Source organism: Oncorhynchus masou, chromosome 2 (genome assembly GCF_036934945.1).
Source record: "Oncorhynchus masou masou isolate Uvic2021 chromosome 2, UVic_Omas_1.1, whole genome shotgun sequence".
NCBI classification, from domain to species: domain Eukaryota; kingdom Metazoa; phylum Chordata; class Actinopteri; order Salmoniformes; family Salmonidae; genus Oncorhynchus; species Oncorhynchus masou.
Genome location: NC_088213.1, coordinates 31,999,392 through 32,023,302, shown reverse-complemented (window position 1 = coordinate 32,023,302; position 23,911 = coordinate 31,999,392). Strand labels below are relative to the sequence as shown.

Below are 23,911 nucleotides of genomic sequence, written 5' to 3'. Positions count from 1 at the left end.
TTCTATGTGAGCCTTGACAGTTTCTCGCCGTTTCATCTGTCCACAAGAGATTATGCCGCTTTCACATGCAAATTGGAATTAGGAAACTCATACATTTTCGAATTGCTAATTCGTAAAAAATTTCCCAGTTATCATGATGACACACCTATCTCGATCGATGGGAGAAGATTTGAAATAGACAAGATGGCGGCGTACACATCGTTAGATTACTTAATGGAGCAAAACATGTATCTTAATATTGGGGAATTTTCGCACCACTTGCAATTGGACACAGACATTTTAGAAGATACGTTTGTCCGAATCGAGAACGAAGATACTGTCGCCATGTTAAAGTTGGTCAAAAATTCTCTGTGCTACACCAAACAGTACCTAACCTGTAACTCCCAGTAATGGATACCAAAAGCTTCTGGTTAAATCACAATATCTGGTGTAACAATCAATAACTACAGTATGTAGCTCCATCCTTTGTCGAAATTTAAGTCAGATTGCAACAATTGTTTCAATATTTTCACTAAGGTGACTAAAAACTATATAATGTATACCGATGTGTTTAAGTACTATGCAATGTATTTAAAATTACAATATTTTGCTTTGTAACTACTGTGTAAAAAAAAGTGCCATGTATGTAAAATGAGTCATATGTAAATATAACAACAAAAACTGTAAGAGGGAATGGGACAAAAAAAATACATTTAAAAAGATTAGTGAAATCATAGGTCTGCCAAACATTTAGTTGTTATTACTAATTTGTTATTCAGTTTGATATCCAAGTGAAGAATTTAACATCGGAGTGGTGGTTGTGCGAGTGTGTGTGTGGATTTGGTTCTCTAATTTTCAATCACTGCTCTGGAGTTTACTTTCCTTGCAGCCAGATTCATTTTTACAGTGACAGCATGAATACTGTAAGATAGTTTGAACACATACTACAGACACATACAAATAAACTAGCAATATATAATAATAATATTATATTCCATTTAGCAGATGCTTTTATCCAACGCGACTTGCAGTCATGTGTGCATATATTTTACGCCTGGGTAGCCCCGGGAAACAAACCCACAACCCTGGCGTTGCTAACGCCATGCTCTACCAACTCAGCCATACAGGGCCACAATAATGACACAAGATAATGAACACAAAATACTACCAAATGCTGTCACTGTAGACAATTTAAAAAAAAAATCAGTTTTACTCTGTGGCTGCCGACCAAAACCAGGTAACCATGGTAACATGGTATCCCTGCCTGTTCACTTTAATGAAGAACACATGACATCATGAGGCTTTAGAGTAGACCGACCACCCCTCACAGTGGTGTTATATTACAAACACATACACCTCAACACATACACACAAAAACTCATTCATAATACACAAAGGAGAAGTCATAAACTGCTCTCCTACAAGAATCACCAATAGGTAGAGTGGAGCTTCTGTGATTGATATGTTTAACAAATTTGAGAGTCTCTTTGTCCCTGTAGACAAGAGCCAGGGAGTTCTCCTCTGGATACACCATCAGGAGCTGCGGACAAGAGGAAACCGATGAGAAATGACAACCATGACAATCACAGGAATCTAGATCAGTTGCCATTTGAACAGTGACAGCACTCACCTCCTCATCCTCTTCATTAGCAATGTAAGAGGTGAAGCCCCCAAACTCAGTCTGCCAGTCTGAAAAATAAAAAGACAGTTATTACACTTTAGAGTTGATATTGTGTATGATAACATTCACACCTACAATTTTGAAAATAGTTTCCAAAACTATGATTCTAACCTACATTGTGTGTCTGTGTGTGCGTGCTTAGGCATGAATGTCTGATTAAAGCGTGTGTGTGTGTGTGTGATTAAGCGTGTGTGTGACTGACCAGGACAGCTCAGGGGCAGCAGTAGGTCAAGGGCGTACTCCGCTTTCGATGCGTCTCCATCGTGCAGTAGTGTGTAGTCCCCATGAGCCCAGCGACGCAGCTCTCCAACACACACCGGTGTGCTCAGCTCTTGAGGATACACACAGAGGGGTCAACACATAGTTACAAAGGCATATTCAGTCCTGAGGAGGTACAGAAAGGTCAAGGCTCACAAACACACATATCTGAGGATACACACAGGGGTCAACACACACATACACTACTGGTCAAAAGTTTTAGAACACCTACTCATTCAAGGGTTTTTCTTTATTTTTTACAATTTTCTACATTGTAGAATAATAGTGAAGATATCAATACTATGAAATAACACATATGGAATCGTGGTAACCAAAAAAACCTGTTAAACAAATCAAAATATATTTTATATTTGAGATTCTTCAAATAGCCACCTTTGCCTTGATGACAGCTTTGTACACTCTTGGCATTCTCTCAACCGCTTCTTGGGGTATTCACCTGGAATGCATTTCAATTAACAGGTGTGCCTTCTTAAAAGTTAATTTGTGGAATTTCTTTCCTTCTTAATTAGTTTGAGCCAATCGGTTGTGTTGTGACAAGGTAGTGGGGTAGATAGCCCTATTTGGTAAAATACCAAGTCCTGACTGTCATGAGAACCGCCACGTGAATGGAAGACCCAAAGATACCTCTGCTGCAGAGGATACATTCATTAGTTACCAGCCTCAAAAATTGCAGCCCAAATAAATGCTTCACAGAGTTCAAGTAACAGACACATCTCAACATCAACTGTTTAGAGGAGACTGCGTGAATCAGGCCTTCAAGGTCGAATTGCTGCAAAGAAACCACTACTAAAGGACACCAATAAGAATAGACTTGCTTGGGACAAGAAACACAAGCTATGGACATTAGACCAGTGGAAACTTGTCCATTGGTCTGGTCCAAATTGGAGATTTTTGGTTCCAACTGCCTTGTCTTTGTGAGATGCGGTGTGGGCGAACGGATGATCTCCACATGTGTATTTCTCACCATAAAGCATGGAGGAGGAGGTGTTATCGGGTGCTTTGCTGGTGACACTGTCTGTGATTTATTTACAATTCAAGGCTTAACCAGCATGGCTACCACAGCATTCCGCAGTGATACGCCATCCCACCTGGTTTGGGCTTAGTGGAACCATCATTTGTTTCTCAACAGGACAATGACCCAACAGACCTCAAGGCTGTGTAAGGGCTATTTTACCAAGAAGTAGTGATGGAGTGCTGCATCTGATTACCTGGTCTCCACAATCCCTCAACCTCAACCAAATTGAGATGGTTTGGGATGAGTTGGACTGCAGAGTGAAGGAAAAGCAGCCAACAAGTGCTCAGCATATGTGAGAACTCCTTCAAGACTGTTGGAAAAGCATTCTTGGTGAAGCTGGTTGAGAGAATTCCAAGAGTGTGCAAAGCTGTCATCAAGGCAAAGGATGGTTATTTGAAGTATCTCAAATATAAAATATATTTTGATTTGTTGAAGACTTTGGTTACTACATGATTCCGTGTATTATTTCATAGTGTTGATGTCTTCACTATTATTCTACAATGTAAAAAATAGTTTCAAAAAAACCTTGAATGAGTAGGTGTTCTAAAACTTTTCTTCGGTAGTGTACATACACAAACAAGCAACACACCTTTGTTATTCTTATTAGCTGATAGTGTGTCACCAGATGACCCGGTGGCTTCTCCCACTTCCTCATCTTCTTGGTCCTTCTCTTCCTCCTCGTCTTCGTCACTAGGGCTGAGGTAGTGCAGTCTCAGGCCAGTGAAGTTGGACAGAAGCAGGAAGAAAGCCTCCGAGCACAGCAACTCCCAGCATGCACTCACACACTGGGGGAAGGACTCTATCGAAGCCACTTCATAACATCTGCACAATGCACATATACAAAAATATTTACATACATCATATACATTTACAGTAATCATAACATCTTAGGGATATCTCTCTCTCTCTATCACACAAACAAATTACTCGACAGGCTCACCTCCTGTTGGGAGGACCTTGCTTGGTCCACTGGACATCAGTCAAACGCAGTGCTTCACTCACCTCCTTAAACTTCTCCTCCTGTAGAGAGAGACACTGTCAACCAGGAGAGGGGCAGCAGGACAGAGATGGAGAAATGAAGAGATAGAGTAATGGTGTTACTTTGAGGAAATTCTTGAGCTGGATCTCAGAGCTGTCCTCAAACTCTTGCTGAACCTGTGACTGGTAGTCAACATCCAGATACAGTGGATTCAGCCACTCCAGCAGCAGTGTCTCCTGTGACCAGACACACAAAATACACACTCAGGTAAAATGCACACACATGTATTTATTTCATGTGACCACATCTTTGCTCTATGGCTGTGAGTTCACTCTTTCAGAACAAACACACACATCTCTGGGAAGGTGGGGGCTCCTTGGGAAGGGGGGCTCAACGTGACGAGGGGGTCGCTCCAAAGACGGCCCGTGAAACCAGCCACTCAGAGAGAGACGACACTTATCCTCTGACAACACCTCTGCAACCTGGACAAACACACAGAGAGACAGCCATCCGTAGATTGCACTACTGCTACCTGGACAGGTGAGAGGTGTGAAGTGTGTGGTTGTTACCCAGTGGTATAGGAAGAACTACCTGGTGGAAGGAGACGGGTGAAACCTCAAAGAGAATCAGAGTGTTCCAGCTGGGCACCAGAGACTTTACCACACTATGGGGCTGGAAGTGATCTATGCACAAAGTAGATTATAAATTAAAACACATGTTTAACTAATGCCAATACACACACCCACAGACCAATACTTACCATCTGTGCTGAAGAGATCCAGGGTTCCTCCATCGCTGCTCTCCCATGGAGGGACAAGGTAGAGGATAAAGGCAACACGCCTCCCCTCCAACTCATCATCGTGACACAACAGAACATCTACCGACAGAGAGATAGAGAGGGCATAGATAAAGAGAGAGATATGAAATAGATAATGTATATTTCATAATTAATTCCAGAAATATGCATGTCCATATAGACTAACTATGCAGTGGGTAGAATAGGATATCTTGGGGGGATAGCTCAGTGCTTCTGCTCTTTTCTAGGAGGAGCATGCTAATATTAAGGCTTGCTCATTGTCTTTTTGAAGAGTAGAGGTAAAAACATGTGACTCACCAGTGTATTGGTACTTGGCACAGGAAACATCCACTATGGGCTCCAGTTCTACCCCCAACACTTCCCCCAGCCAGGATCGAAACAGCCCAAATAGTGCTGCCCTGAAATCACACACAAAGCTCAAAAACAGCCTAACTGAGAGCATGCATATGTGAAGAACATTACACAGCTTGCTTAGTGAGCAACACTTTCCCTGATTCAGCACATACCAAGGCTTGAACTCAGGACCTCTGCCTCACAAACACATGTGACCACCATCCTGAAGCGTCTTACTCAGTCGTCCAAATGGAGACACTTGTGGAAGCACGCGCAAGTGGAGACACTTCAGGCTGAGAAATTAGTTACACTGATACCCATCTGCTACAAACACACAAAGCAAACATGTTCTCTCTACCTCCCTAAATTGCTCTCACACACACATACAAATTACCTCAAGCCTGTGATGTGAGGTTCTTTTCTCTTTTTCAGGTCGTCTGACTGTAAGAGAAATTGTCAATGAGTATCATTGACAATTGTCAATGAGTATCAATTCCAAAAAGCAGAGTAAAAAACATTACGAACAAGAAGCAACCTGTTTAAAAACTCTATTCCTATCAGTTTTTCTTTTTCACCTGATTAAATTTGTACAGGTCGTTGGACTTCTCATGGAAGTTGAGGTCCAGAAGCTCCCTCTGTAGGTTCTCTGTAAAGCTGTCACCCTGGATGAAGTTCCTGATGAGCAAGTGAGGGAAAGGGTGGCAGTCCAGCTCCAGGTCCCCTTAAGAGGAACACCAGAGGAACACTCAACGACTGGTCTACTAATATAAAAAAGTTTTAACACTAATTATGTGAATAAATGTAACATTAACGAATGTATGTCTTAGAGTCAGTTGTTACCTCTGGAACATTTTCATTTGAGGTTCTAACCCATTCTAACAGCACATAGGAAGGTGGTAAACCTTCTCAATACTCCAAAAACATACTTTTTTTTACTTCTCTTTGGGTGCCATATATGTGTCATGTCATGCTCAACAATACAGTGCTCACATTACAAACAGTTTCCTCTCATCTATTTTCCTTTCCTACAATGCTGAGAGCCTGTACTACAGCATTCAATGTCAGCAGAACGAACCCCGATGAATCGGTGGTGCACAAAGTGTACAAGGCAAGCAGGTACGAGCTCCGCAAATGGATTAGGGACGCAAAAAGACAAACTTAAATTGATGTTCTACAACTCAGACTCGCGTCGCATGTGGCAAGGACTACTGACTATCACAGACTACAAAGGCAAATCCAGCTGTGCGCTGCCCACCAAAGCCTCACTCCCAGACAACCTTAACACATTGAATGCTTGCTTCGAAGCAGACAATAAAGAGCCATCCAGGAAGACTCGCTGCTCCGGACGACCAGGTGTTTTTCGCTTTTCAAGGCTGACTTGAGGAAAACTCTCAAAAAAGTGAATACTCAAAAAGTCGCCGGCCCAGATGGCATCCCTGACCGCGTCCTCAGAGGGTGTGCTGACCAGCTGGCAGATGTCTTTTCGGACATCTTCAACCTGTCCCAGGCTGTAGTCCCCACCTGTTTTAAGGAGACCACCATCGTCCCAGTGGCCCAAAAAAACAAGGTGTCATGCCCAAATGACTATAGCCCAGTCGCATTCACATCGTCATCATAAAGTGCTTCGAGAGGCTGGTCATGGCTCACACCAAGGCCAGCCTGCCAGGCAGACTGGACCCACTCCAATTTGCCTACCATTACAATAGATCCAAATCCATTTCCATCGCTATGCACACGGCCGTAACACATCTGGACAAGAGGAACACCAATGTGAGAATGCTGTTCATTGATTACGGTTCAGCATTCAACACTATCGTTCCCTCCAAGCTCGACACCAAACTCAGAGCCCTGGGTCTGGACACCACCCTCTGCAAGTGGATCCTGGACCTCCTGACAGGCAGACCACAGGCTGTGAGGATTGACAACAACACCTCCGTCACACTGACTCGTAACACAGGGGTCCCACAGGGGTGTGCCCTCGGTCCTCTGCTGCACCCCCTGTTCACCCAGGACTGCGTGGCTTTGCACAACACCAACTCCATCACCACGGTTGTAGACCTGATAACAAACAATGACGAGTCAGCCTATGGGGAAGAGGTACGTGAATTGGCATTGTGGTGTTATGACAACAACTTCTCCCTCAATGTAAAGCAAAACAAAGAGTTTATTATTTTTTTTAATTGAACCTTTATTTAACTAGGCAAGTCAGTTAACGTGTTCACGCTACAGGTTCCCCAAGGGGTACCACACCCCCCGCTCAACTCAAACCGTGGCGCACAGAATGCAAAAATATTCTTAGAAATATTTAACCTCCACACATTAAGAAAAAATCTTATTTACAATGACGGCCTACTCCAGCCAAATCCTGACAACGCTGGGCCAATTGTGCACTGCTCTATGGTACTCCCATTCACGGCTGGATGTGATACAGCCTGGATTTGAACCAGGTACTATAGTGACGCCTCTTGCACTGATGCAGTGCCTTAGACCGCTGCGCCACTCGGGAGCCCAAAATTATTGACTTCAGGAAGCAGAGGAGGAAACAAGCCCTGATCCACAACAACGGGACTGCAGTAGAGAGAGTCACTAGTTTTAAGTTCCTCAGCATCCACATCACAGAGGACATGTCATGGATCCACAACACCACCACTCTTGTCAAGAGGGTGCAACAGCGTCTCTACTTCCTAAGGCGGCTGAAGAAATCCGGCATGCCTCCAAATACTACCGCTGCACCATCAAGAGCGTCCTGACCAGTTTCATCACGGCCTAGTATGGGAATTGCTCCGTGCATTAATGGAAGATCCTCCACCCAGGTGGTGAAGATGGCCCAGTACATCACTGGGACCATGCTACCATCCATCCAGGACATCTACTCGAACTGGTGCCCGAGGAAGGCACACAACATCATAAAGGACCCCACACACCCCAGCCACAAGGAGAAGGTATCGGCAAATGAGGTCTGATACAAACAGGCTCGGTGGCAGTTCCTTTCTACAAGCCATCTGACTGCTGAACACTTAAACTGGACTGACCACCTGTTCTGATTCCCCCGCAAACATGCGCTCACTCATGCACAGACCCACACAGACATACACATATACAGTATTCAGACCCCTTGACTTTTTCCACATTTTGTTACGTTACAGCCTTATTCTAAAATTGTTTATTTAAAAAAAAAGTGAAAACAGGTTTAGACATTCTTGCTAATTTATTAAAAATAAACAGTAATGCCTTATTTACATAAGTATTCAGACCCTTTGCTATGAGACTCAAAATTGAGTTCAGGTGCATCCTGTCTCCATTGATCATCCTTGAGATGTTTCTACAACTTCATTGGAGTCCACCTGTGGTAAATTCAATTGATTGGACATGATTTGGAAAGGCACACACCGGTCTAAATAAGGTCCCACAGTTGACAGTACATGTCAGAGCAAAAGCCAAGCCATGAGGTATAAGGAATTGTCTGTAGAGCTTTGAGACAGGATTGTGTCAAGGCACAGGGGTGGCAGGTAGCTTAGTGATGAGAGTGTTGGGCCAGTAACTGAAAGGTTGTTGGATCGAATCCCGGAGCTGACAATGTAAAAATCTATTGTTTTGCCCCTGAACAAGGCAGTTAACCATCCAACCTGACAGAGCTTGAGAGGACATGCAGAGAAGAATGGAAGAAACTCACCAAATAGTCTTGTGTCATACTCAAAAAAACTCTAGGCTGTAATTGCTGCCAAAGGTGCTTGAAGAAAGTACTCAGTTTCTTATTTTTAATACATTTGAAAAACGTATAAAAATTATGTTTTTGCTTTGTCATCATGGGGTATTGTGTGTAGATTGACGAGAAAAACAATCAATTTTAGAATAAGGCTGCAACGTAACAAATGTGGAAAATGTAAAGGGGTCGGAATACTTTCTGAATGCTACACACAATCACAACTTCTGCTACCAGACTCTTATTACACTGCTCAGTTTATACACTGCCCCCCTCCCCAATACACGTGTAAATATTAGCTATACATTGTGCATTCCTGTATTATACCTAAGCTAAAAAAAGTTATATTCTACGGTTTAATTTACTTTGTTCGTAATATGATTCGTATTGTATTGTTGTTGCATTGTCGAGAATGAACCTGCAAGTAAGCATTTCGTTGGATGATGTATAAGACTTGTAAAGAAAGGAAGATAGTTTGACCCATATGTTTTAGTGCTTTCAAATCAGTGGTCATGAAAGCAAAGTTGACTAAAGCGTTGCACTTGACTGACAATGTTGATATGTAGGGAGACTAATGGCGTATCAATTAAAATAACCATATATATGTAACAAGACTAGCCAAAGCATGTGCTCGGTGTAAACACATGTAGCTAAGATAGCTAGCAAGTAGCTGACCATGAGAGTACTGCGCTCGCTGCGACCATGCTTCCTTCACTCCCCTCTTCACATCTTCGTCCTCGAGTAGTGCAGAAAGTTCTGCTCTCTCTTGGCGTTTATTTCTCTTCTTTCCTTTCTCGGCATTCTCGCTATCTCGCTGTCGTTTACAATTCATTTTTGTATAAATGAGTCGCGGTTAAATTGCGTCATAACACAGCAGGACGTTAGTGTTTCCGAGTCTTTTCGGTGAGCCGGTTCATTTGGCTCATTACATTTAAAAGAGCCGGCTCACAAACGACTCTTCTTTCGCAATGCTTTAAAATCGAGGGGGTCGATGGGACACATTTTTACATGTTCATAGAAAGAGATCAGGGTCCAGAGTAACACTGAGGTCCTTCAGTTTTATTTGAGAGGACTGCGCAACCATTGATATTCATTGTCAGATCCGACAGCAGATCTCTTTGTTTCTTGGGACCTAGAACTAGCATCTCTTTTGTCAAGAGTTAAAAAGTAAAGCACTTGCAGCCACCTACTTCATTTTGCAGCCACCTACTTCCTTATGTCAATATAGCAGTGAAAGTTGACATTGATTCCAAATGACATCATAAAGAAATTTTATATATACTATAGTGAAAACAATACATCAAAACCAAGAGGTCATCAACACACTTGTTATAAGAGACCAAGTCTAAATGATAAGACTCATTTATTTATTTTAAAGAAAATGAAATAGCATGACAGTAATACAGGTTAAAACACAACAGGAAACTCAATGCTGTTGTTACTTTAATCAAACAAATGTATTCTGCTGCAAGAGCATAAAATCTGATTCTTGAGACACTGGGTTGCAGTTTAATCATATAAGAAATCCAAACAAAATATAAGATCCAAACAAAAATTCTGACAGTGTATTTTCTTCCATCATTGTAAACAGCACATTTACAGTCCCTTCTCTTGAGGTGGTGGGTTTTTTGTTCAGCCTTACCGGGAAGCCAGAGGTGAGTAGCCTTATTTGGATTTCCCCACATTGTTTTACTTCACCTCCATGTCTTCATTTCACCCATAATTGGCTGCACTCACAGAGACAGCTAGCCACTGTGCCCATTATCATACCATTTAGTTGTAGATAAAGTTGAACCTACAGGAAATAAATATGAATATACAGCATACCTGAGCTCACACACCCTTTATACACTCATTCTAACACACACACACACACAAAATTGCTTAATACACAATATACAACACACACTACCTGCTTAGTAGTTGCGGTAGGCTGGATATGATTGGCCCATAGCCGGGGGCGTTGTCATAAAGCTCAAACAGAGGGGCTGCCACCAGTTTGTAGTTCTTTGGGACTGCAAACAGAGCTGAGACACAGAAGCAAATATCACTCAAGATTATGTGTGTAGAGTATGTAGAACAGATTTTGACTAGCTAAGGGGAACTTACCTTTTTCCTGCAGTTGAACCAGGAAGAGTTTTTTATGCTCCTTGGGTTTAGTGATGTGGGCTGGAATGTAGGGATACTGCAGCAGAACAGACAAACACAAATATTTACTGTAGGCTCAATATCTCCTCCCCGATACATTTCAGTGTAAACTACACTGTGTGTTGGGGATGTGCTCACCTGTGGGGGTTCAAAGTTGGGGCGCCACCAGTTTCCGATGGAGTCATCGATCACCCAATCCTGCTTCACCCCGTCCTGCCGGCCCAGGATCTGACAAAGACACAGTAAAGACAATCACTATGGCATCAAGGCTTCCTGCAGGATCTTAGAGAATGCTACCCCACTGGTAGATGCAAACTACTGCAAACTAGCATTTTGTTAAGAGCCCCTGACACTTTCTCTAAATATTAACACACATCACTTGCAGTACTGTTTTGGAAGCATAAAGAATGCATCTTTCATATCAGCTAAAAAATAATAAAAAAAATATATATATTTTCAAACTGTAAATTACTACACACCTTTATAGGGTTAGGCTTGTGTTCCCACAAGACCATATCTCCATGTTACAGCGCTTGTTTACGGCAGACATAGGCTGCCACCTGTGCTAATTAGCTATGTGTATCATACCTCTGTCATCAGGCGTTTCAGCCCATCCACCTCATCCTCCCCCGGACACAGCTCTCCACCTGGCCTGCAAGAGAAATACAGACAACCCTATAAGAGAACCATACAAACACGCATGCACACTTTAACAACAAACAGACTGTTGGTGTAACTCCTGCAGGCTGTGCTTGGTGGTAGTGCTTACAGTTTGAAGAAGGTGGTTCCCAGCTGCAACAGCAGTACATGGGGCAACCTGTGCTCATGGACAATAAGCACTCCCTCCACTGCCCTCCGCATGCCCAGCTTGTCAAACTCCTCCCTCATCCTCTGGAACCGTGCTGCCACTGAACTGTCCTTCTCATACAGAGGCTCCTTGGTCCCAAATGTGTAGTTGGTGAGAGGGTATCTGAAACACAATGTCATGAATACCATTTTTAAGGCTGCACATCCCATAGCATGCCTCTAATAACATGCACACACTACCCAGAACAGGCGATTGGTGGCACCTTAATTGGGGAGGAAGGGCTTGTGGTAATGGCTGGAGCGGAATCGGTGGAATGGAATGAAATACGTCAAACACACAGTTTCCATGTGTTCGATGCCATACTTATCGCTCCGTTCCTTCCAGCCATTGTTATGAATCGTCCCCCCCTCAGCAATCTTCACTGCTACCCAGTCACCCCCCCACGAACACACACTATATAGCTTTTGAATGAGGATGCATCTACAGGAAATAGACTATCGATTCATCATCATTTTTATGTCACAAACTTTGGCTGTCAAATAGGACAGAGCCAGTTGCAATCTAGCCAGAATCCAGATAGACGTTCATCACATTCTCTCTCTAGTCGGAAGGTGGCTATGCAACGATCAGGACAGAGCAGAGCCGGCTCAAAATACTGCTCGGAAAACGTACCTCAATCCAGGAATGGGAGATGGCAGCGTACTACTAATGGTATCATCATCCTAAATGACAAATCGAGATTTAAATACTGCTAGTTTTTTCGTCAGCATGCTAGGCTAGCTAATGCTATAGCAGTCCACTAGATTCGACAACACTTCCAGTAGTTGCCCACCCCAACACTACGCCAGAGACAGTAGAGAAAGCAAGACACCCCACTCTCTAATTTTTTCTGGATCTGGGCGGGGCCACTCTGGTTTACTTATTGCCCCCGTCCCGTGGGTGCCCCAGGGCGAGACATCTCACTGGCAAATGTTTTCTGGGCGGGACAGGTGGAGTGAAAGGGAGGGAACAATAAGTAGACCAAAGCTAGCTCAAAGACAGAAGAATGAGCCAACAGAACAAGCCAGATATTTCACCTGACGTAAATGTGAAGCATCTGGTTGGCATTTCCACTCACTACCAAATATGGTGATGAGAGGAAGCCCAGTGGCTGGCAGTGGGAGAAGATGGAGTGAGATGGATTTTGGCAGACATTCTGCAAATTTTCTCATCGATTAAACATTTGATCTTAATACATTTGATCTTGAACTTAATATTTTCTGTTTCCAAAACTATAATCTGTAACAGAGTGGACTGCATTTTGTAGATTTAACCCTTTTCGAAAGTTTCTAAAGGTGGTGTTGTTTAGGAGTGCACGAGTGAATTGAGTTATTGCACACACGCACTTCAGAGTAGGCGTTCCCTAACGGAAATATGCAAATACCTGCTACAACGTGCCAATAGGATCTCACTAGCGGGTATTGAGTGGTAGTGTTCTGACCCGTGGTCTGGAGTAGGATTAGATAGGGTTAAATAGTGGAATGGGATGGAGTTATTATTATAGGGCAAATAGTAGGAGGGGCAATTTTCCACTACTGTATCAAGAATTTAATGTAGGAAGGCCGTGAATGGTCTCACAGCAGTACAATAGGTGGTGGTGTATGCACCAAAAAGTTGGATGCGATCTGACAATCAAATCCTAAAGAAGAAGATCTCGCTAGCTTGTACTTATATATAATTACATATAATTCTGCTCACAATGCTTAATTTACTACCACTGTAAATGACACAGATTAACTATCTTGGGTTAGTTATTTAAGCATTAAGGCCTGAGGGGGTGGTATGGTTGTTCTTTCGTACGATGCAACATGGAGTGCCTGGACACAACCCGTAGCCGTGGTATATTGGCCATATATCACAAAACCATATATCACCGGAGGTGCCTTATTGCTATTATAAACTGGTTACCAACGTAATTAGAGTAGTAAAAATAAATGTTGTCATACCCGTGGTATACAGTCTGATATACCATGCCTGTCAGCCAATCAGCATTCAGGACCTGAGCTACCCAGTTTATAAAAATATATTTTTTATTATAGAGGCATGAGCTCACGGGGGGACGCATGCTCACGCGAGAGATGAAACGCCCACTTACACAGACAAGATCGTTTGTTAGGGTTCCTATTTAGCCACCATCTTCGGCTAGGATTAAACGTTTCATGGAATCCAATGGGCTGCTATAGCATTAGCCTAGGATACTGACGAAAAAACTAGCAGTCATTAAAAAAATATTCTCGATTTGTTGGAATAACTGGGATTGAGGTCAATTTTCCGAGCCATATCTCTCGCCAACTCTGTGCTAACCTGATCGTGTCATAGCCGTGTTCCGACTAATGTAACCAACGTCTAACTTTAGTCGGATTTTGGCTACTGCAAAGCTTGCAATCCATTAATTTTTCCATACAATTGAATGAGACTGGTATTTTAGGAGTCTTTGCATAACCACGATACATACACACATAATATGAAGTTAGAAACCAATCCTCGTCCCCCCTTCATCCTGTTACTCACAAATTAATGGTTCTCTCCAGGCTGAGTGGTTTTGCAGGCGCGCTCATGTATTTGTTCCCGCCGAACTGACTGACCCCGCGCGGCCAGCCGGCGGATGAGCGATTCGGAGCAGGCACACTCGACATTGCTACAATACCACTAAACAAAATCTAACTCTAAAATCCTCTGGTAGAAATGCAATGCAAAACATGTATTATAACAATAACAAAGAAAAATGGAAGGACGTAACCATGCGCAAATTGTCTTCTCCCTTTCTCCTTTTCCTGTTCCGTGTTTGATGCAGTAGCTATACTTCGGCAGTACCACCACCTATCGTGCTGGAGTGTAATAACCAGTAATAAAGTAGCTCCTGTAGATGAAAATCTTACCTAAGAGACTAAATTCTGAGGTGGTCGAACTCTATCCAATTGCTTTGCCCTTGTCAAACATAACCCAAAGGTTGTGTTAAATGTAAAAACTATAACCCTGCATGGATAAGGTCATGATGGTTCATCAATAAAAGCACTTTCCTCCATCAAATCTAATTGTATTGATCAAATTCACATATTTAGCAGATGTTATTGCGGGTGGTTATGTTCCTAGCTCCAACAGTGCAGTAGTATGTAACAGTTCACAACAATACACACTCATCTAAAAGTAAAATAATGAAATTAAGAAATATATGAATATTACATTGAGCAATGTCCAGGTGGCACTGACAAAAAAATAAAAAAATACAATTCACCTTTATTTAAAGAGGCAAATACAGTAGAATATAATACAGTATATAAATTATGAGATGAGTAATGCAGTATGTAAACATTATTAAAGTGGCCAGCCCAGTTACGTAACCCAGCCTCTATGGTGCAGGGTTACGTAACCGGGTGAAAGTCGGCTAATGATGGCTGTTTAACAGTCTGATGGCCTTGAGATATAAGCTGTTATTCAGTTTCTCAGTCCGAGCTTTGATGCACCTGTATTGACTCGCCTTCTGGATGATAGTGGCGGGAACAGGCCGTGGCTCGGGTGGTTGATGTTCTTGATGATCTTTTTGGCCTTCCTTTGACGTCTGGTGCTGTAGGTGTCCTGGAAGGCACGTAGTTTGCCCCCGGTGATGCGTTGGACAGACCACACCACTCTCTGAAGAGCCCTGCGGTTGCGGGCGGTGCAGTTGCCATACCAGGCGGTGACAAAAGTTTGTGAGGGTGTTATGGGCCTCTGTTGAGGTTTCCCTGTAACTCTCATGGGTCAGGAGGCTATACACGAGTGTGTCATGTTGGTAGGCTGTTACCTTCACATAACACAGAGCTGTACACATGTTGTATATTCAAAACAGGCCCAGCCCAGAGGCATACACAGGTACTCTTTGTTCACAGCATATCATCACTACCACCAGTAGTTAAGCCAATCTGGGGAACGACTCAGAGCTTAGTGTGTCTCAGTCAGCCCAGCCAGACAGAGGTAGTGAGACATCCCTGTTGAGTTTCTAACCAGCATTCTCTGTGGATTTTAATAGTCTGGACAGTTCAGCCCCATGCAGCAGCCAGAGTCCTATCCGTACTGGCACATGACCCGCGTGATGCCCAGCGTGATCATGGGCTTCTGTTGCATGGTGGGAATTCCTGGGAATGTGGTGGTTCTGATTGTCGTGGGGCGGAAATTTGAGAGTGGGAACTTCAACATGCGTCTGATGCTGAACCTGGCACTGTGTGACCTGATGGTCTTGCTGTGCCTGCCTCTAGTGATTAACAACCTTCTGAGGAACTGGGATTTGGGCTCTGCCGCCTGCAAGCTGCTCTTCTTTCTGATCTATTGCAGCCTGAATGGTAGTGTGCTAACCATCACCCTGCTGAGTGTGCAGCGCTACATCCAGGTGCTGTACCCCCACAGCTGGGCGCGGTTGGGCCGTATGGGGGAAGAGGCACTCCTCCTGTCCCTGTGGGGGCTGGCAGGGTTCATTGCCTCTCCCGCCTTCTCTGTCCTTGACGTCAAGACATACGACAACCGCCAATTCTGCAGCTCGCACTACCAGAACCTCAGACAAGAAATGGCCATCCTACTTGTCCAAACGCTGCTGGGGTTTGTAGTTCCCTGCTGCATCCTGGTGACATCCTACTTCTACCTCCACAAGAGGGTGAGCCAGGCGGCCCTGTTCAGGCAGCGGAGGCTGACCAAGCTGGTCACCTGCATCGTTGTGTCCTTCTTCTGCTTCTGGACTCCGCTGCACCTGTTCAACCTGCTGGCCCTGGTGAACTTGGCCGTGCAGAATGAGGTTGTGGAGAATGTGTGTGACTCAGCCTGGAGTATCCTCATGGGTTTCACCATCATCAACAGCTGCCTCAACCCTTTCCTCTATGCCTTCGCCTCTTCAGGAATCCCCAGGGCAAGCCCCCACCCCACCAGCACATGACACTGGCTTCCATTGAGTAGATATAATTGTTTAAAGCACTATGTACAAGCATTATGTACCTGTGACTATTTTTGTTGTGCTTATATTTTGCAAAAATTATTATAGAGGACATCTGATATGATTTGTATTTTATTATAGCAGCCAGTGAATGTTTGCATAAGGAAATAAGTGCATGTGTGTTATTCAAATGTCAAATTAAGGAAAGAACATCTGTGTAACTGACAATGAAATTATCTTGCTGTTGATAAATTCACATTTGCCTGCTTCACAATAGTGTTGCCAATTCAATTACTAATGTATCAATATTCAGAATGTTACATAAACATAACAATAGAGATTCATAAAAAACAAAGCTGCCTCTGTACACTATGGATTCAACACAAGATGGGGGTGATGACCTCAGGTTGTCAACTGGGGTGAGTCTGGGGTCGCAGCTGTGTATCCTTGACAACCTCCGTCTGCATGGAAGGGACCAGGTACCGTACAGCCCAGTGCAACATGCCATCAGGAATCCTGCAGGATACGTACGGACAGACACACACAGTTACACATTGTACACATATACAGTGCCTTCAGAAAGTATTTAGACCCCTTGACTTTTTCCACATTTTGGTAGGTTACAGCCTTATTCTAAAATTGATTAAATTGTTTTTTCCCCTCATCATTCTACACACAATATCCCATAATGACAAAGCAAAAACAGGATTTTAGAAATATACATTTACATAAGTATTCAGACCCATTACTCAGTACTTTGTTAAAGAACCTTTGGCAGTGATTACAGCCTTGAGTCTTCTTGGGTATGGCGCTACAAGCTTGGCACACCTCTATTTGGGGAGTTTCTCCCATTCTTCTCTGCATATCCTCAAGCTCTGTCAGGTTCGATGGGGAGCGTTGCTGCACAGCTATTTTCAGGTCTCTCCAGAGATGTTCAATCTGGTTCAAGTCCAGGCTCTGGCTGGGCCACTCAAGGACATTCAGAGACTTGTCCCAAAGCCACTGCTGTCTTGGCTGTGTGCTTAGGGTCGTTGTCCTGTTGGAAGGTGAACCTTTTACCCAGTCTGAGGTCCTGAACGGTCTGGAGCAGGTTTTCATCAAGGATCTCGCTGTCCTTTGCTCCGTTCATCTTTTCATCGATCCTGACTAGTCTCCCAGTCCTTGTAGCTGAAAAACATTCCCACAGCATGATGCTGCCACCACCATGCTTCACCGTAGGGATGGTGCCAGGTTTCCTCCAGAAGTGACACTTGGCATTCAGGACAAAGAGGTCAATCTTGGTTTCACCAGACCAAATAATCTTGTTTCTCATGGTCTTAGTCTTTAGGTGCTTCTTGGAAAACTCCAAGCGGGCTGTCATATGCCTTTTACTGAGGAGTGGCTTTCGTCTGGCCACTACCATAAAGGCCTGATTGGTGGAGTGCTGTAGAGATAGGAGAACCTTCCAGAAGGACAACTATCTCCACAGAGGAACTCTAGTGCCCAGTCAGAGTGACCATCGGGTTCTTGGTCACCTCCCTGACCAAGGCCCTTATCCCCCGATTGCTCAGTTTGGCCAGGCCGCCAGCTCTAGGAAGTCTTGGTGGTTCCAAACTGCTTCCATTTAAGAATGATAGAGGCCACTGTGTTCTTGGGGACATTCAATGCTGCAGAAATGTTTTGGTACCCTTCCACAGATCTGTGCCTCTACACAATCCTGTCTCTGAGCTCTAAATGAAATTTAAAAAAATGTGTTACATGCTCCGAATACAACAGGTGTAGACTTTACCGTGAAATGCTTACTTACAAGCCCTTAACCAACAACACAGTTCAAGAAATAGAGTTTAGAAAATAGTTACTAAATAAAATAAAAAAGTAACAAGAAAATTACATAATAATAACAAGGCTATATACAGGGGGTACTGAGTCAATGTGGACAATCTACTGACAATTCCTTTGACTTCATGGCTTGGTTTTTCATCTGACATGCACTGTCAACTGTGGGACCTTATAGAGACAGGTGTGTGCCTTTCCAAATCATGTCCAATCAATTGAATTTACCACAGGTAGACTTAATGTCTCAAGGATGATCAATGGAAACAGGGTGCACCTGAGCTCAATTTCGAGTCTCAAAGCAAATGGTCTGAATACTTACGTATTTCTGTTTTTTTTATACATTTGCAAAAATATCTAAAAACCTGTTTTCATATTGTCATTATGGGGTATTGTGTGTAGATTGCTGCTGAGGATTTCATTTAAAAAAAATCTCTTTTAGAATAAGGCTGTAAAGTAACAAAATGTGGAAAAAGCCATGGGGTCGGAATACTTTCCGAAGGCACGGTACACACGGTTTACTCACTTTAAATGGCTTAAATCCTTCGAAATGTGGCCACACAGCTGATAAGAATATGAGAACAAAGTGCCATCACTGTGAACCTGAGAGAGCAAGACAGAGAATTTACTTCACACCAATCTAACAAAATGGACAGGTTCAAAATTCCACTAAATGGTCAATATAAATCCTATTTCTTGGTTTAAAACTGGTCGCCCTTACATTGGAGGCCCTCTGGGGGGCTATTGCTGCAACTGCGTTCTGATTGCAGCTGCTTCCCTCCCCAATCCTGGGAATATCCTGAGTTTCAAACATCCAGGAGGGCGGGCTGCGTTTCTTCTGCATATCTTCCTCCTCCAAGGTGATATCATTATCCTCGGAGGTCTGCACGGAACTCTTCCTCTTAGCCTTACTACACCACCTCTTCACAACATCCTCCTCTTCCTCCACCTGATCTTGCTGCTCTGTGATTGTAAGTTGATGTGCTGTGGTTGAGCTACCGTGGTGGAGCTTCATGCCAGAGTGTTGGTTCTTTGTAGATAGACTCACAGTGGAGGAGGAGCCACTGGAGGAGAGTAGGCTGTGGGAGGGGCCTGGTTTTTGATAAGGAGGAAGGGAGCGCTCGCCTGACCTTTGGGTGGCCCCAGGGGTCAGGGATGGCACCTGGGTGCTGGTTGCCAGGGGAAATGTTGCAAGAGTGACTGGTTGTGGAGTGGAGTCAAGCAGAGACTGGCTCTTCTTGAGGGGGAGGGGCTCCGAGGTGATGGATTCTGTCAGGGAACCAATGAGAGACAGAAGTCATAATATCTGTAGTACGGCACAAAGATAAATGTGCATGGTATGGTGTGTGTGTGTGTGTGTAAAGGTTGAATGATTAAAAAGTTAAAAGGAAAGGAGCACACCATCAGATGCAGAAGAGGTCCTGAGCAGCTCTGCTGCTGGTGCAAACATGTCCCATGGGCTCGCCACTGCTCCTCCGGTCATCCCTGACACCACCTCGCCATCCATACTCTCCTCTGGAGAGAGGGAGAGAAAAATAGAGATATTTGTACACACACTGGGCTCTATTGTGGTAGCAGCATACTTCAGCTTGCAGTAACTGATAACAAATACTTAATCTACAGCACGGACCAGTTAACAAACATAAGTCACGAGAAAGTGTGGGCTCATGGGCAGGATGTCTTCTCTCCAGAGGCACTGGCCTGTCAGTCTGCCTGCTGTCAGCAGCAACGATTGGTTGATCTGTCTCTGGTGGGTCTGTCGGTCTGTCTTCAGATGGAGGGACCAGTCCACTCTGCGTTTCACTGTTGTCTTCTAAATAAAACACAACGGTCAGTTCAGAAAGACAGAACAGGTATAGATGATTTTCAGGAGTGAGAGAGATGGTGAGACACCCTTAAATGTTACCTGAGGGTGAGTGCAGTTTCTGACTCAGATTGTCTGGGATGTGTAGGTGAGACACAGGGACATTGAAAGTATCCTCCCCCTAGGAAAAAACAACAATCTTCTTGTAAAGTTGCAGATTTCCTACTGTTTTCTTACATTTAATAGGTTGGTCACACACACACCTTATATCTGAACCTTTCAATAGCCCATCTGGTGCCAGTGTGTGTGAGGGCATTGGAGGTTGAGGCCTGTGGGGAGGGGGGGTTTGTGGGCGTCCTCAGGAGTTCCATCACATCCTTCAACAGAGACTGGCGCCAGTCATGCTGCCACTCCCCCAGCAGCTCTGACAGACTGAACTCTAGGAGACAGGAAACACAGTCATATACACAGGTGTGGCAAACAATAAGGATACAAATCATCAATGTAGTGCAGAGTGTATATAGTTCCGTACCAGACTGGGTGTTCTGAGTTTGGACAGAATCCTGAGCAAGCAGGGATCTGGGGATAAAAGAAAACACATTATCAACAAATACAATATACAACGTAATGTACACATGTATTATACGCAACAACAAAAAATTAGCAAACACAGACACGTGTCTCTACCTTCTTGCCCTTTGTGCTGTTGTCTGTGCCCAATAATGTTTGTATCCTGTTTTGTTCTGCTACCATGTTGTGCTGCTTCCATGTTTTGTTGCTACCATGCTGTGTTGTCATGTGTTGCTGCCATGCTATGTTGTTGTCTTAGGTCTCTCTTTATGTAATGTTTTGTTGTCTCTCGTCGTGATGTGTTTTCTCCTATGTTTTTTTATTTTTAATCCCAGACCCATCCCCGCAGGAGGCCTTTTGACTTTTGGTAGGCCGTCATTGTAAATAAGAATTTGTTCTTAACTGACTTACCTAGTTAATTAAAATAAATAATAAATACACACACCCCATGCTCACCTCCATGTTGTACAGATCCTTTGTCTGACTGAGTTGAGCGATGTGCTGAAACAAAAGCCAGTTGGAGAGTCACTACATTTAATGTGTGTAGAACAGGAGGATCGTGAGGAGAGAACGGCTCATAATAATGGCTGAAACGGAGCAAATGGAATGGCATCAAAGACCTGGAATCCATGTGTTTATGCATTTGTTAGCACTTCACTCAATCCACTCCAGTCAAAAGAATGAGCCTGTTCTCCCCAATTCAGGTGCTACCAACCTCCTGTGGTGTGTATGTGTCTGGATTTAGAGGCCAGGATGTGCGTCTCTTACCAGCAAGGGGTGTTGTCTTTAGCAGCCCCAGCTGATGTGGTGGTCAGCTCACCAACCGATAAGTAAAACTGGCTCTTTGTCTGAGGAGATGAGGACACATTTAGAGTAAAATAAAATATGAGTGGTAAAGACTAAAGAACATGAACTGTCTCTCTAAGACCAAAGGACTACTAGTACCAGTATCATAGGATCATTCACACGCACCTGTTCAGAGTCCATGTTGAACTTCAGTGTGTATGAAAACACACACACTGTGGAATTAATGAGACTGGAGAAGCACTCACGGTCCTCCTGCCTGCCAGAGGATACAGATAGATGGAAAAGCATATTATCTTAATATGTTTTGTCTCATCTTGTTTCTCTTTATGTTGGCTGTTAGATTTGTACTGGGCTTAACAAGATATGGTTTATAAATGACATACATGTCATTTATTACGATCTCATAGGCCCCTTGGCTTGTCCTAAATGTTAACTCACTCCTGAAGAGTCTCCCAGGCGTCCTGGGTCAGTATGGCGGGGATGTGCACCACTCCATCAGAGAGGAACAGCAACGTTGTCAAACCCTCAGTCTGCCGGGCCTGGGACTCTGACATCCGGCCAACCTACAGAGAGAGACAGAAAGGTGTGTGCAGCCTCCCGAGTGGCGCAGTGGTCTAAGGCACTGCATCGCAGTGCTAGCTGTGACACTAGAGATTATGGGTTCGAGTCCAGGCTCTGTCGCACCCAGCTGCGACCGGGAGGCCCATGGGGCAGCGCACAATTGGTCCAGCATCATCTGGGTTATGGAGGGTTTGGCCGGCAGGGATATCCTTGTCTCATCTCGCACTAGCGACTGCTGTGGCGGGCCGGGTGCAGTGCACACGGTCGCCAGGTGTACGGTGTTTCCTCCGACACATTGGTGCGGCTGGCTTCCGGGTTGGATGGGCATTGTGTCAAGAAGCAGTGTGGCTTGGTTGGGTTGTGTTTCAGAGGACTCATGGCTCTCGACCTTCGCCTCTCCCGAGTCTGTACGGGAATTGCAGCGATGAGACAAGACTGTAACTACTAAAAATTGGATACCATGAAATTGGGGAGAAAAAAAGGGTAAAAAATACACACAAAAAAATGTGTGTAAAATAAGTGCCCTCTTGCGCGCACACACACACACACACACACACGCACGCACACCTTCTAAACTTGGAACACAGGCCTTGCATGAAGTGTATGTACTAGATGCCTCATTACCCCCACAACATGCGCTTTCATCAGAGTGTTCTTCTTCTCCTCCTCTGGCTCTGTGCCATAACTCAGGATGACCTGCTCTATCCAGGGCTCCAACTTAGTTCTCCTACCCCGAGTCATGGCCACACACCCTAAAACACTGGAGACAGGCATGTACAGAATAAGTTGAGAGTTGCAGTATAATATCTAGTTACCTGTTACACTAACTGGTGTGGTGACTATAATATCCATACACAATTGTGGATGTATTAGCTGGCTAAACATTGCAGTGAAAAGGCTCTCATGGTACTAACCTTTCCACACATAACTAGTTTACAAACTAAACTAAGATCAATTAGAACTAGGCCTAGCTAATAGAATAGGTCATATCCATATCGAGCTTTGTTGTGAACTGTACGGCGAGGTCTTCCTCCTACTCGTGTGACCGCAAACTTAGCTGCCTACACCTAACGTTAGCTAGCTACTGTAGACCCCCCTTGGTCAGTGGTTTATAACCTTTTTCAGTTACTGTGCCACCAACTGAATTTTGCTCTGCCCGGAGTACCCCTGAAGTATTTGACCAGTAGGCCTATGGTCTCAGGAGTCTACTTACGTACCCCCTGTGGATAGGCCATGTACCCCCCGGTTGGGAACCACTGCCCTAGGTCGTCATGTCGTTCAGATTTATACTATTACATTTGGGATCAGAGGCAAATAGATATTGCAACTCACCTGATAGTAAAACAACGACAACCACTTTTGAGCCTGGTTAAATGTAGCGGTTCCACTGAGTGTTACTTTATTTACGTTCCGTTGGTGAACCTTTCCACAGCAAATGGTTCCCACTGCAGTCCCCTATCATGGGAAACACTGTTCACGCCATTTCGATACCAAAATGTGTCCTGTCCCACTGCACACGCGTGCGTGCGCTCGCACACGTTATATTCCTTTCCTTGTCCATTCATGACCCCTTTTCTAAAATGTCTGTATTAAAGTACTTATGGAGAACACCTGTACACTCCCTTCATCTACCCTTAAAAAAGAAAGGAGATTAAGGAATTATGCCTATAGGAGTACCG

At 44.0% G+C, this 23,911-nt stretch overlaps 4 protein-coding genes and 1 long non-coding RNA gene across 7 annotated transcripts; 2 read left to right on the top strand and 3 right to left on the bottom strand.

The window, feature by feature from the left end:
- Positions 1–1,200: 1,200 nt before the first annotated feature.
- Positions 1,201–9,693, bottom strand: LOC135558792 (prolyl 3-hydroxylase OGFOD1-like). The gene is made up of 13 exons (XM_064992931.1): positions 9,462–9,693; positions 5,659–5,804; positions 5,478–5,524; positions 5,048–5,148; positions 4,694–4,810; positions 4,525–4,616; positions 4,287–4,415; positions 4,056–4,169; positions 3,895–3,974; positions 3,544–3,776; positions 1,863–1,991; positions 1,610–1,668; positions 1,201–1,519 (listed from the first exon to the last, which is right to left on the bottom strand). Exons 1-13 carry the CDS (start codon positions 9,616–9,618, stop codon positions 1,358–1,360), a joined length of 1,566 nt encoding a protein of 521 aa, XP_064849003.1. The 5' UTR covers positions 9,619–9,693; the 3' UTR covers positions 1,201–1,357.
- LOC135558817 (uncharacterized) lies at positions 4,384–5,898 on the top strand. The gene is made up of 2 exons (XR_010458398.1): positions 4,384–4,473; positions 5,677–5,898. It is a non-coding gene; the product is annotated as an uncharacterized LOC135558817 (long non-coding RNA).
- Positions 9,694–10,130: 437 nt separating the features above from the next.
- LOC135558782 (cleavage and polyadenylation specificity factor subunit 5-like) lies at positions 10,131–14,570 on the bottom strand. The gene is made up of 7 exons (XM_064992920.1): positions 14,293–14,570; positions 11,704–11,904; positions 11,523–11,586; positions 11,073–11,162; positions 10,896–10,971; positions 10,699–10,813; positions 10,131–10,581 (listed from the first exon to the last, which is right to left on the bottom strand). Exons 1-7 carry the CDS (start codon positions 14,415–14,417, stop codon positions 10,560–10,562), a joined length of 693 nt encoding a protein of 230 aa, XP_064848992.1. The 5' UTR covers positions 14,418–14,570; the 3' UTR covers positions 10,131–10,559.
- Positions 14,571–15,805: 1,235 nt separating this feature from the next.
- On the top strand, positions 15,806–16,681 carry LOC135552945 (C5a anaphylatoxin chemotactic receptor 1-like). Its single transcript, XM_064984905.1, has one exon. The coding sequence runs from the start codon at positions 15,806–15,808 to the stop codon at positions 16,679–16,681; it is 876 nt and encodes a 291-aa protein (XP_064840977.1).
- Positions 16,682–16,797: 116 nt separating this feature from the next.
- LOC135558771 (uncharacterized) lies at positions 16,798–23,688 on the bottom strand. Of its 3 annotated transcripts, none has more exons than XM_064992897.1 (14): positions 23,565–23,688; positions 22,857–22,992; positions 22,110–22,234; positions 21,837–21,927; positions 21,633–21,712; positions 21,321–21,365; positions 20,827–20,873; positions 20,558–20,733; positions 20,397–20,475; positions 20,121–20,300; positions 19,892–20,005; positions 19,212–19,759; positions 19,017–19,093; positions 16,798–17,194 (listed from the first exon to the last, which is right to left on the bottom strand). In XM_064992897.1, exons 2-14 carry the CDS (start codon positions 22,971–22,973, stop codon positions 17,089–17,091), a joined length of 1,785 nt encoding a protein of 594 aa, XP_064848969.1. In that variant the 5' UTR covers positions 22,974–22,992; positions 23,565–23,688; the 3' UTR covers positions 16,798–17,088. The 3 variants fall into 3 exon arrangements, with proteins under 3 accessions (XP_064848969.1, XP_064848980.1, XP_064848960.1); XM_064992908.1 differs by having other exon boundaries at positions 20,142–20,303; positions 23,565–23,687; XM_064992888.1 differs by having other exon boundaries at positions 20,121–20,303; positions 23,565–23,686.
- Between the last annotated feature and the right edge of the window lie 223 nt (positions 23,689–23,911).

Coding starts and splice junctions, on each gene's coding strand:
- LOC135558792 (XM_064992931.1), bottom strand. CDS start 9,618: ATGAATTGTAAACGACAGCGAGATAGCGAGAATGCCGAGAAAGGAAAG. Junction 4,617..4,693: donor GGATCTCTTCAGCACAGATG/GTAAGTATTGGT, acceptor CTTTGTGCATAG/ATCACTTCCAGCCCCATAGT. Junction 1,669..1,862: donor GCTGCCCCTGAGCTGTCCTG/GTCAGTCACACA, acceptor TTTATTTTTCAG/ACTGGCAGACTGAGTTTGGG.
- LOC135558782 (XM_064992920.1), bottom strand. CDS start 14,417: ATGTCGAGTGTGCCTGCTCCGAATCGCTCATCCGCCGGCTGGCCGCGC. Junction 11,587..11,703: donor GGAACCACCTTCTTCAAACT/GTAAGCACTACC, acceptor TTTCTCTTGCAG/GCCAGGTGGAGAGCTGTGTC. Junction 11,163..11,522: donor TGAAACGCCTGATGACAGAG/GTATGATACACA, acceptor TGTCTTTGTCAG/ATCCTGGGCCGGCAGGACGG.
- LOC135552945 (XM_064984905.1), top strand. CDS start 15,806: ATGCAGCAGCCAGAGTCCTATCCGTACTGGCACATGACCCGCGTGATG.
- LOC135558771 (XM_064992888.1), bottom strand. CDS start 22,973: ATGACTCGGGGTAGGAGAACTAAGTTGGAGCCCTGGATAGAGCAGGTC. Junction 20,304..20,396: donor GAAACTGCACTCACCCTCAG/GTAACATTTAAG, acceptor TGTTTTATTTAG/AAGACAACAGTGAAACGCAG. Junction 19,094..19,211: donor CCCCCCAGAGGGCCTCCAAT/GTAAGGGCGACC, acceptor TTGCTCTCTCAG/GTTCACAGTGATGGCACTTT.